Source organism: Oryx dammah, unplaced genomic scaffold (assembly GCF_014754425.2).
Source record: "Oryx dammah isolate SB20612 unplaced genomic scaffold, SCBI_Odam_1.1 HiC_scaffold_2, whole genome shotgun sequence".
NCBI lineage: Eukaryota > Metazoa > Chordata > Mammalia > Artiodactyla > Bovidae > Oryx > Oryx dammah.
This window is the reverse complement of record NW_024070186.1, coordinates 156935040-156948257: the sequence shown is the minus strand read 5'-3', so window position 1 is coordinate 156948257 and position 13218 is coordinate 156935040. Positions and strand designations below refer to the sequence as shown.

Here is a 13218-nt window from a genome sequence, read left to right as displayed (position 1 = left end):
CATTCCCTCCTGGCCTGAAGAGTTTCTATTGAAAGATCAGCTGTTATCCTTATGGGAATCCCCTTGTGTGTTATTTGTTGTTTTTCCCTTGCTGCTTTTAATATTTGTTCTTTGTGTTTGGTCTTTGTTAATTTGATTAATATGTATCTTGGGATGTTTTGCCTTGGGTTTATCCTGTTTGGGACTCTCTGGGTTTCTTGGACTTGGGTGATGACTTCCTTCCCCATTTTAGGGAAGTTTTCAACTATATTCTCAAGTATTTTCTCGTGGTCTTTCTTTTTGTCTTCTTCTTCTGGGACTCCTATAATTCGAATGTTGGAGCGTTTCATATTGTCCTGGATGTCTCTGAGATTGTCCTCATTTCTTTTAATTCGTTTTTCTTTTTTCCTCTCTGATTCATTTATTTCTACCATTCCATCTTCTTTTTCACTAATCCTATCTTCTGCCTCCATTATTCTAATATTTGTTGCCTCCAGAGTATTTCTGATCTCATTTATTGCATTATTCATTATATATTGACTCTTTTTTTATTTCTTATAGGTCCTTGTTGAACCTTTCTTGCATCTTCTCAATCCTTGTCTCCAGGCTATTTATCTGTGATTCCATTTTGATTTCAAGGTTTTGGATCATTTTCACTATCATTATTTGGAATTCTTTCTCAGATAAATTCCCTATCTCTTCCTCTTTTGTTTGGTTTGGTGGGCATTTCTCCTGTTTCTGTACCTGCTGGGTATTCCTCTGTCTCTTCATCTTGGTTATATTGCTGCATTTGGGGTGGCCTTTCTGTATTCTGGCAGTTTGTGGAGTTCTCTTTATTATGGAGTTTCCTCACTGTGGGTGGGGTTGTATCAGTGGCTTGTCAAGGTTTCTTGGTTAGGGAAGCTTGTGTCAGAGTTCTGGTGGCTGGAGCTTGATTTCTTCTCTCTGGAGTGTTATGAAGTGTCCAGTAATGAGTTATGAGATGTCAATGGTTTTGGAGTAACTTTAAGCTGCCTGTATATTGAAGCTCAGCGGTGTGTTCCTGTGTTGCTGGAATTTGTGAGAGAGAATTTGTGTGGTATGTCTTGCTCTGGAGCTTGTTGGCCCTTGGGTGGTGCTTGGTTTCAGTGTACGTATGGAGGCGTTTGATGAGCTCCTATCGATTAATGTTCCTTGGAGTCAGGAGTTCTCTGATGTTCTCAGGATTTGGACTTAAGCCTCCTGCTTCTGGTTTTCAGTTTTATTTTTACAGTAGCCTCAAGACTTCTCCATTTATACAGCACCAATGATAAAACATCTTGATTAGAGATGAAAAGTTTCTCCACATTGAGGGACACCCAGAGAGGTTCACTGAGTTACACGGAGAAGAGAAGAGGGAGGGGATAGTTAGAGGTGACTGGAATGAGATGAGGTGGGATCAGAGAGGAGAGAGCAAGCTAGGCAGTAATCACTTCCTTATGTGTGCTCCACAGTCTGGACCGCTCAGAGATGTTCACAGAGTTATACAGAGAAGAGGAGAGGGAGGAAGGAGACAGAGGTGGCCAGGAGGATAAATGAGGGAAATGAAAAGGAGAGAGACAAATCCAGCCAGTAACCAGTTCCCTAAGTGTCCTCCACCGTCTGGAACCCACACAGAGATTCACAGAGTTGGATAGAGAAGAGAAGGGGGAGGGAGGAGACAGAGGCAACCTGGTGGAGACAAAGGAGAGTCCAAAGGAGGAGAGAGTGGTCAAGCCAGTAATCTCACTCTCAAGTAAAAATGGGTACTGAAGATTGGGTTTTTAAAGGTACAAAATTGATAACAAATACCAAAAAGCAAAGATTAAAAATCTATAGTAGATGTTGGATTTTCAAAAATACAATATTAAAGAAAAGAAGAAAGAAAAAAATCATAAGAATTATTGAACAACAACAACCACAAAATTATATATGTATGTATATATATATGTGTGTATATATATATATATATATATGGCATTTGCTTTAAAAATAGGGTATCTTTATTTTTTTGAAAAGTAATAGTAGGTTATAAAAATAAAAATTAAAGGAGAAATAGAGGACTTAAAATTTAAAAAATGTTAAAATAAAAAAAGAAGAAAAAGAAAAGAAGAAAAAACAGACAAAAAAAGAATGATCATAAAAATAGTAAAGGTATATCTGGGAATTTCTCTGGTGGTGTTGTGGGCAGTGTGGGGTCAGTTCATTTTTGGATAGTTCCTTGGTCCGGCTTATATTTCTCAAGATCTATCGGACCCTTCCTATGTAGTCAGTACTAACGACAAGATTTTAATCTGTTGCACCTGTCACTTCCAAGGCGGTTCCCTCTGTTTTAGCTTCTTCTGTTTGCTGATCTCTTCAGTGTCTGTTTTCCTCCCTGACACAAGGGGGGCGATGGTGGACACTTATTGTTTTAGGCTCACTTGTTCAGTCGGGTTGTGGGAAAGGAAGTATGCTGCAAACTAATAACACTGGCCTGTGCTCAGAGTGTCTCAGCCATGCTGGGCCTGGTCCCGCTCATGGTGCACACCACTCAGGCTCTAGGTTGCTCCGCTGGGAATCATCTGAGGCCGGCCCTGGGCTGCATGCACCTCCCAGGTCTAAGCCACTTTGGATCAGGCACTCAGGTAGTCCTCAGAGGCGCAGACTCGGTTGGGCCTGCGTTTTGTGACCTTCCTATGTCCGAGCAGCTCGGGTGTTTGGTGAGTGCAGTCGCTGTGACGTATCGCCTTTCCTGTCCCTGCTGCTCAGTTTTCTGGGTGTACAACTGGCGCCCCTTCTTAAGTGGATGGTGACTGTCCAGAACCCCAAGAAGTCTTAGTTAGCAAAGAAGCTTGCTTGCAGTTTGGTAGTTAATGTCTCTCTGGGGCTGCGATTGCCCCCTTCTGGCCCTTCTGGCTCTGGCTGCCTGTCACCAGAGGGTATGGTCTTCAGCTGGCTAATTCTGTTCTGTCCTTTGTTCTGTGCACGGTCCTGGCGGTGTCTTATGTTAGAGACATGGTAGCTATCCCATGGTCGCTATCTGGTTTGCAAGCCCAAGTTAGTTCGCTGTGGTTACACTCGGGGCATTCCAGCCCGATTCTTAAAAAGCACCGCAGCCCACGCCTCCCTGCCCAGCCCCTGCTTGCTAGTGGTGGATGCAGGCGTCTGTGCTGCTTCTCCACTGGGGGAGTTACCGTTGGGCTTGTAATCTGTGGGTTTTAATTATTTATTTATTTTTCCTCCTTGTTATGTTGCCCTCTGTGCTTCCAAGGCTCACCACAGACTCGGCAGTGAGAGTGTTTCCTGGCGTTTGGAAACTTGTCTCTTTTTAAGACTCCCTTCCCAGGACGGAGCTCCCTCCCTACCTCTTTTGTCTCTTTTTTCATCTGTTATATTTTTTCCTACCTGTTTTTGAAGCCAATGATCTGCTTTTCTGGGTGTCTGATGTCCTCTGCCAGCATTCAGAAGTTGTTTTGTGAAGTTTACTCAGCGTTGAAATATTCTTTTGATGAATTTGTGAGGGAAAAAGTGGTCTCCCCGTCCTATTCCTCTGCCATCTTAGGACCGCCTCCACCGTGAGAATATTTTTGTCCACATTCTCAAAATCAGTCCTGATAAATACTGACAGCATATGATAATCAGATTAAATTTATTTTAAATTTGGGTTTATAATTTACCACAAATCGTTTTGATATAATTGGGTTTGGACATCTTTTCACTTGTTTGATATAATTTGTATATTTTTTCCTAGAATTATCTGTTAATCTATCTATTCATTCAATTGTTGATCCTTTCCATGCTGATTTTTATGAAATAATTGTCTAATAAAGAAACAACACTTTTTGCTATTGTACACATAATTCATATCTTTGTGCCTAGTCACCAAACAAGGTGTCTGGGAACTGGTGTCATTTTGCTGGTTGGTAGAATGGTCAGGCCAGGGTGTCCTGGGTGGTGCTGGCCTGCTGGGGAGTGGGCTAGTTTTCAGGGCTGGTATCAGGACCACAGTCTGGTGGATGGGTCTTTGGCCCAGTGGGTCCTGGGGTTGATGCTTGCCCACTGGTGGGTGAGACCAGGACCTGGGTCTAGAGCTAGCCCACTGGTGGTGGAGCCAAGTCCCAGGGTCCCTGGCTGCGGGGCCAGAGGCCTCAGAACTTGTGTTGTTTGAGTGGTTGCAGGTCCCAGAGGGTTCTGGGCTGATGTCTTTGTTACTACCCAGGGTTCTTGACCTCCTTAATCAATAAAATTTGATTAGAGACCAGACAAGAAATTCAGGCAAGGCTCTATTGGGGTCCCCACTGCAGCAGGGGGTAGGAAGAACAAACAACTCCTTAGGTGGTATTGTGTGGAGGGGGCATGCACAGTACGCTACTTTTCTCAAGACTCTCTGATTTTTGCTCCAGTCTCTTCAAAAGTGGTGTGTGTTCATGCCAAGGCTCTTCAGTCTAGTCTGACTCTTTGTGGCCCTGTGGATAATTGCCCACCAGACTTTTCTGTCCATGGGATTCTCCAAGGAAGAATACTGGAGTGGGTTGCCATGTCCTCCTCCAGGGGATCTTCCCAACCCAGAAACTGAACCCATGTTTCCTGAGTTTCCTGCATTGAAGGCAGATTCTTTACCAGTGAGCCACCAGGAAAGCTCCTATTACCTTAGTTCTTAAATTTATTTTAAAATTTGTGGTCAAATATACATAACAAAATTTTTAATTTTAACCATTTTAAAGTGGCATTAATTCACCCTGCTGTGCAAACAATACCACTGTCTATCTGCAGAACATTTCCAGCTTCCCAAACTGAAATTCCACAGCCATTAAATAAAATCTCCCATTTCCACTCAGTGAGCCCCAAGCAATCACCATTCTACTTTCCGTCTGTGAAATTGACTACTTTAAGTGCCTCATGTAAAGTGGAATCAATTATTTTTTTATTGCCTTTTTTCACTCAGTATAATATCTTTTCCCCATTAAATGCTGTTGGCACACTTGTTGAAAATTATCTAAACACATATAAAAGGTTTATTTCTAAACTCTCTTAATTCCATTAATTTGTTGTCTGTCTTTATTCCAAAACTGGTGCTGTGACTACCATTGTTTTGTGTAATGTTGTAGAATCAGGAAGTATTAGACCAGCCACTTTCTCTTTTTTAAGACTGTCTTGGCAAAAATTTGGAGACCTTGTGATTCTATATGAATTTTTCTATTTCTGCCAAAAACACTTTTTTGGATTTTGATAAGTACTGCACTGAATCTGTAGGTCACTTATGGTCATAAAAAAAAAATAATAATACTATTAAATAACTCAGTTCATAAAAGTCTTTCCATATATGTATGTGTTCTATAATATCTCTGAGTAACATTTTGTAGTTTTCAGTTTACAAGATTTTTGTCTCTTTGCTTATGTTTTTTCTTAACTATTTTATTCTTTATGATGTGCTTGTAGGTGGAATTATTTTCTTTATTTCTCCTGGGTTTTTCATGATGGTATAGAAATTCAACTCCATTTCATAAAAATCTCAACAACTTGAAGATAGAAGGAAGATATAATAAGGATATATTATGTCAATATTATTATATAATATATATTATATAATATATATATTATATCAATATACTGACAAAATAAAGTCCATATATTTACAGATCACAGGTAACAACATCTTCAACTTTGTTTTTTTATTTTTTAAATTTATTTATTTTAATTGGAAGCTAATTACTTTACAGTATTGTAGTGGTTTTTGCCATACACTTTGAAAGATTGAAAACTTCCCCATTAAAATATGGAGGAAGAGGGCACACTCTCAGAAGACTTTTTTAACATAGTATTACCATAAAAATTCTTGTGAAAATTTTAGTTTTCTAAGTACAACCCCTGTCAATTCTGAAAGTGAGATAATTTTATTATCTCAATTTTTAAATTTAATTTTACTTTCTGTAATATTAATAATGCTTCTTTATTTAAAAACTTTTTATTTTATATTGGAGTATAGCCAATTAATGTGTGTCACCAGTGGCTCAGTGGTAAAGAATATAACTGCAATGCAGGAGACTCAGGAGAAAAGTGTTCATTCCTGGGTTGGGAAGATTCCCTGAGGACATGGCAACCCAGCCTAGTATTCTTGCGTGGATAATACAGTGGACAGAGGAGCCTGGTGGGCTATAGCTCATGGTTCTCAAAGAGCTAGACGTGACTGAAGTGACTGAAAATGAAGGCACAGTCATTAACAATGTTGTGATAGTTTCAGGTGGACAGCAAAGGGACCCAGTCATGGATACACGTATCCATTCTCCCCAAACTCCCTTTCCATTCAGCCTGCCACATAACATTGAACAGAGCTTCCCGTGCTGTACAGTGGGACCTTGTTGGTTACTCACTTTAAATGAAGTGGTTTGAACACATAGATCTCAGTCTTCCTAACTATCTCTCCCACATTGTTTTCTGCTGACAACCATAAGTTTGTTCTCTGAGTCTCTGAATCTGTTGTGTTCTGTTCATTGGTATCATTTCTGTAACAGTGCTTCCAATGGTATTTGTTTTCTATTCTTTCAATCTCATCTTAAACATATCCTTTTAGGAAAAATCATCTTTGGTTACATTATCTATAGTAGAATTTTCCCTCTTATTTTCTGTCACACTACTTTATTTCTTAACTTAAGGCAAAACCAATTCACTGTTGTTAAGTAATTAACCTCCAATTAAAATAAATAAATTTATTTAAAAAAGAAAAAAAAGAAGTGAAAATAATAAAATTATTAAACTGTCTCTTTCTTTATTGTTTGAATCATAAATAAACAACATCCATGCAGGAGAAAAAATTTGCATGATTTTCCATCCAATTTTAGAAATTGCTGAGCCCTCACTCAACGTACAATTTCTGGCATAACACAGGTGTCCTAACCTTTTAAAAATTAATAATTGGATAAATAATTAGCTGTTATCTCTAAAATGCTAACACATTTAGTTGTGTTTTCTTTTATAATTTTGTATCTCTAACAAAATTTTAAGCTGAGAATAAGTTCAGTTCAGTTCAGTCATTCAGTCATGTCCAACTCATTGCCACCCCCATGGATTGTAGCAATCCAGCCTTCCTTGCCCATCATCATATCCCGAAGCTCACTCAAATTCATATCCATCAAGTCAGTGATGCCATTCAACCATCTCATCCTCTGTTGTCCCCTTCTCCTCCCGCCTTCAATATTTCCCAGCATCAGGGTCATTTCAAATGAGTCAGTTCTTAATATCAGGTGGCCAAAGTATTGAAGCTTCAGCATCAGTCTTTCCAAGGAATATTCAGGACTCATTTCCTTTAGGAAGGACTGGTTGGATCTCCTTGCAGTCCAAGGGACTCTCAAGAGTCTTCTCCAACACCACAGTTCAAAAGCATCAATTCTTCGGTGCTCAGCCTTCTTCACAGTCCAACTCTCACATCCATACATGACCACAGGAAAAACCATAGCCTTGACTAGACGGACTTTGGCTGCAAAGTAATGTCTTTTGTTTTTAATGTGCTGTCTAGGTTTGTCATAATTTTTCTTCCAAGGAGCAAGTGTCTTTTGATTTCATGGCTGCAGTCACCATTTGCAGTGATTTTGGACCCCAAGAAAATAAAGTCTGTCACTGTTTCCATTCTTTCCCAATATATTTGCCATGAAGTGATGGGACCAAATGCCACAACGTTTGTATTTTGAATGTTGAGCTTTTCCCCTTTTCCCCAGCTTTTCCCAGCTTTCCCCCTTTTCTCTTTCATTATCATCAAGAGGTTCTTTAGTTCTTTGCTTTCTGCCATAAGGGTGGTGTCATCTGCATATCTGTGGTTATTGATATTTCTCCCAGCAATCTTAATTCCAGCTTGTGCTTCATCCAGCCCAGCATTTTGCATGATGTAATCTGCATTTAAGTTAAATAAACAGGGTGAAAATATACAGCCTTAAGTCACTCCTTTTGCAATGTGACCCAGTCCATTGTTCCACGTCTGAATCCAACTGTTGCTTTTTGACCAGCATACAGATTTCTCAGGAGATCCATAAGGGGGTCTGGTATTCTCATCTGTTAAGAATTTTCCACAGTTTGTTGTGATCCACACAGTCAAAGGCTATGGCATAGTCAATAAAGCTGAAGTAGACCTTTTTTTCTGTAACTCTCTTGCTTTTTTGAGGATTCAACACATGCTGGCAATTTGATCTCTTGTTCCTCTGCCTTTTCTAAATCCAGTTTGAACATCTGAAAGTTGTCAGTTCACATACTGTGGAAGCCTGGCCTGGAGAATTTTGAGCATGGCTTTGCTAGGTTGTGAGATGAGTGCGATTGAGCAGCAGTGTGAATATTCTTTGGCATTGCCTTTCCTTTGGTTTGGAATGAAAATTGACATTTTCCAGTTCTGCGGCAACTGCTGAGTTGTCCAAATAGCTGGCATATGAGTGCAGCACTTTAACAAAGTCATCTTTTTGAATTTGAAATAGCTCAACTGGAATTCCATCACCTCCACTAGCTTTGTCTGTAGTGCTGCTTCCTAAGGTCCACTTGACTTCACATTTCAGGATGTCTGGCTCTAGGTGAGTGATCACACCATCGTGGTTATCTGGGTCATGAAGATTGTTTGTGTATAGTTCTTCTGTGTATTCTTGCCACCTCTTCTTAATATCTTTTGACTCTCTTAGGTCCATAACATTTTTGTCCTTTATTGTGACCATCTTTGTATGAAATATTCCCTTGGTATCTCTAATTTTCTTGAAGAGATCTCTAGTCTTTCCCATTCTATTGTTTTTATCTATTTCTTTGCATTCATAACTTAGGAAAACTTTGTTATCTCTCCTTGCTATCCTTTGGAACGCTGCATTATTTGAATAGGTATATCTTTCCTTTTCTCCTTTGCCTTTAGCTTCTTTTATTTTCTCAGTTATTTGTAAGGTCTCCTTAGACAATCATTTTGCCTTTTTTTGCATTTCTTTTTCTTGGGGATGATCTTGGTCACTGCCTCCTGTACAATGTCATGAACCTCTGTCCGTAATTCTTCAGGCACTCTATCAGATCTAATCCTTTGAATCTATTTGTCACTTCCACTGTACAAGCATAAGGGATTTGATTTAGGTCATACCTCAATGATCCTGTGGTTTTCCCTACTTTCTTCTATTTAAGAATTTTTAAAATTAAATTTAAATTTAAATTTAAAATTTAAGATTTTCTCTCTCTCTCTCTCTCTCTCTCTCTCTCTTTTTTTTCCTCTATACAGTCAACAAAAGCAAGACTGGAAGCTGACTGTTACTCAGATCATGAACTACTTATTGCCAAGCTGAGAATATTAAGTAGTAAATAAAAGAATGGAAAATCTTCCTACGCCAGGTGTGGGAAATATATAACAAATAAGTTCACTGGGACAAAAACATTGGGTTGACTTTATTCTTGATTAGCTGTAGTCTCATAAAGATTCTAAAGTTATTTTTCCATCATTATGTTGCATAATTATCATATTTAAAATGAAATTTGGTTTAATAATATCTTTTTTAAAATATAAATTTATTTTAATTGGAGGTTAATTAGTTTACAATGTTGTATTGGTTTTGCCATACATCAACATGAATCCACCACAGGTATACACATGTTCCCCATCCCGAACCCCCTTCCCTCCTTCCTCTACCATCCCTCTGGGTCATCCTATAAACCTTCTTTTAAAACTTTGTGGAAAATTCCAGTGTATTAATTAAAGCAAGAATCAGTCTTGGACACATTCCAATTCTAAGACTCCATGTGATTGCAGCCATGAAATTAAAAGGCGCTTACTCCTTGGAAGAAAAATGATGACCAACCTAGATAGTATATTCAAAAGCAGAGACATTACTTTGCCGACTAAGGTCCGTCTAGTCAAGGCTATGGTTTTTCCTGTGGTCATGTATGGATGTGAGAGTTGGACTGTGAAGAAGGCTGAGCACCAAAGAATTGATGCTTTTGAACTGTGGTGTTGGAAAAGACTCTTGAGAGTCCCTTGGACTGCAAGGAGATTCAACCAGTACATTCTGAAGGAGATCAACCCTGGGATTTCTTCAGAAGGAATGATGCTAAAGCTGAAGCTACAGTACTTTGGCCACCTCACAAGAAGAGTTGACTTATTGGAAAAGCCTCTGATTCTGGGAGGGATTGGGGGCAGGGGGAGAAGGGGATGACCGAGGATGAGATGGCTGGATGGCATCACCGACTCGATGGACATGAGTCTGAATGAACTCCGGGAGATGGTGATGAACAGGGAAGCCTGGCGTGCTGCAATTCATGGGGTCGCAAAGAGTCGGACATGACTGAGCGACTGAACTGAACTGATGATAAATTAAATGGGAAGGGATGAAATATCCCATAATTTTACCCTTAACAGGGAGAAGATGCTATCCATTCAGTGATGTAATTCATTTTTCAGGAGGTAATTTCTTAAGTTTAAAGCATGACAAAGAAATCACAGCAAAATCTTTTGAAATCTGAAATCAATTAGTCTGTCCATGTTAATATGAGTGTGATAAGAGCTAAACATTCAAATGCTATTTTTCATGTTAGTAGGAAATAAGTTGTGAAAAGCTTCCATAGGAAATGGCTAATTGATATCTATCTATGTTTCCATGAATATGGCAGATTTGCTGGTCATTTTGATACATTTCCTGATGTGATAAACTATTTTTTTCCTGTGTGCCATGGAAATCCTTTCACATAATCTATATTTTATATAAAAATGAACTTCTGAATAATCAGAAGACTCAGTGGAGAAAAAGGACAGACTGCCAGATGAAATAAACTCAAGTAATAAGGCAGCATTTGGCCTCTGTCATCAAACTGGATGAAAAATAATTTCAAGTGTTTATGAGTAACTTCAAATCATCCTTAGATTCTGAACAAACCTCCATAAGGTAAGACTAAAAGAAAATAATGAGAACCATGCTCACAGTTGCATGACTTTCTTTATATAAGAAATTAAATTACTTTGAAGTCAAACAAATGTAAATTCAGTTCTAGATATATCACTTAGAAATGTGTGATTTTGGAAAAATGAATATTTTCTGAGGGTTAAATTCCTCAATTATAAAATGGCAATTTCATTTCTTGTTATTGTAAATATTAAATATGATACATTAGACTATGAGTGGAGTGCATGATTGGAATATATTATAGCAGTTTTGAGCAATAGATTTTATTCTGATGTCATCAGAATAAAACTGAAAAGACAATTTGAGCTGCTTTAGGAGAACCAATTTTTGGAGAATAAACACACACACAAAAAAACTTGGTAGGAAGGTACTGCAGTAGAACAAGAATAAATTAAGAAGAGAATGAAAAATTAGTGATATATTTTGAAAGTAGAGTCAACAGGATTTAACAACGTTTTATGAGAGTATCAAGTGCAGAGGACTGCAATTTTTTTGTCAGGACAATAGCATAGAAAATGATAGTATTTAATGAAATAAATAAGGAATGCCTCTTTAAATTTTGTATAGGAACTGCTGTTTTTCATGGAAAAATTAAAAGCTAGTTTTATAAATACTAAATTGTCAATCAACTGGATGTCAAAAACTAGAGATGTTGCATATATAAATTTGAAAATTAAGGGAGAGAGAGGGGCTGGAGACACAAAATTAGACTGCTACAGCATTTATTGGTCAGGAAAAGGTAAATATCCACCTAAAGACCTAAGATGTATCAGTGAAGTCTGAGACAATTCAAGACAGGGATTTCTACTCATAGTTTAGTCTACTCATATTGATTATGTAAATTACCTTAAGAGAGTCACAGGTATTAAACATTTGTGACTTTATAAATGGTGCTCCTTTTCATGGAATTCTCTTCCCATTTTTTTTTTCATTCCCTCATTAAAAAAAAAAAAAGCTGAAGCATTGCTTCCTTTGGGAAATCTTCTCTGCTTCCACTTTGATATATACCTGTGATGTGACTCTTAGTACTGTGTGAATATTCAGTTAATGGCTGGAATTGCCTAATTCCTCATTATGTGTCATAGCATTGAGGATAGTGTTCTATGGCTTATTCAAGCTGGTGACTAAAATATTCATGGCACATTGGACCCAAAAGATACTCCATTCACATTCTTCTAATGAATGGATAAATAAAAAATTAAACATTTAATTCTTTACTCCCTTGTTTTGTAGGTAAACTGCTTCTTATATGTGAATTCAGCTCTTGTAAGAACTAGATGGAACCAAGGAACAATTTATCTTACTTTGTCCTCTCAGGCCTCAAAAAGAATCCAAAGGAGCAAAAAGCCCTTTTTGTCATGTTCCTGGTCTTTTGCATTTTGATTGTACTGGGCAACTTTCTCATTATCATTACTGTAACTGTCAGTAAGACTCTGAACTCACCAGTGCACGTTTTTCTTGCTAGCTTAGCGTTTATGGACGTCACTTATTCTTCTACTACCTGCAGGTTGATTTCAGACTTTTTCTTTGCGTGGGGGTGGAGGGACACATCTTTTGAATCTTGCATGACTCAGCTGTTTGCAGAGCACATTTTTGCTGGATCAGGGGTCTTCCTTCTGCTTGTGATGGCCTATGACCGCTATGTGGCCATCTGCAAGCCCTTGCATTATTTGGTGATCATGAGGCAAAAGGTGTGTGTTGTGCTGCTGGTGGTGTCCTGGGTTGGAGGCTGTCTACACTCAGTAATTCAACTTTGCACTGTTTATGGGCTCCCATTCTGTGTTCCCAATATCATTGATCACTATAGGTGTGACATGTACCCCTTATTGAAACTCATCTGCACTGACACCTATGTCAGTGACCTTTTAGTTGCATTCAATGGAGGACTGATCTGCACTCTTGGGTTTTTGCTTTTACTCATCTCCTATAGAGTCATTCTGCACTCTCTGAAGAACCTGAGTCAGGAAGGGAGGCAGAACGCCCTCCAGACATGTGGTTCCCACATCACTGTGGTTGTCTGCTTCTTTGTTTCCTATATTTTCATGTATGTTAGACCTGATAGGCAATGGCACCTCACTCCAGTACTCTTGTCTGGAAAATCCCATGGATGGAGGAGCCTGGTGGGCTACAGTCTTTGGGGTCGCTAAGAGTCAGACACGACTAAGCGACTTCACTTTCACTTTTCACTTTCATGCATTGGAGAAGGAAATGGCAACCCACTCCAGTGTTCTTGCCTGGAGAATCCCAGGGATGGAGGAGCCTGCTGGGCTGCCATCTATGGGGTCACACAGAGTTGGACATAACTGAAGTGACTTAGCAGCAGCAGCAGCAGCAGCAGCAGCAGCAGCAGCAGCAGCAGCAG

General features: G+C 38.9%; 1 protein-coding gene and 1 pseudogene across 1 annotated transcript in view; one reads left to right on the top strand and one right to left on the bottom strand.

The window, feature by feature from the left end:
• Positions 1 to 13218, bottom strand: part of LOC120882208 — a 933819-nt pseudogene that overhangs the window by 248141 nt on the left and 672460 nt on the right.
• The window catches only part of LOC120854721 (olfactory receptor 4A47-like), a 1177-nt gene continuing 92 nt past the window's right edge, over positions 12134 to 13218 (top strand). Inside the window, exon 1 of the mRNA XM_040228965.1 lies at positions 12134 to 12901. Coding sequence (XP_040084899.1) covers positions 12134 to 12901 — 768 coding nt within the window. The remainder of the gene's footprint in view (positions 12902 to 13218) is intronic.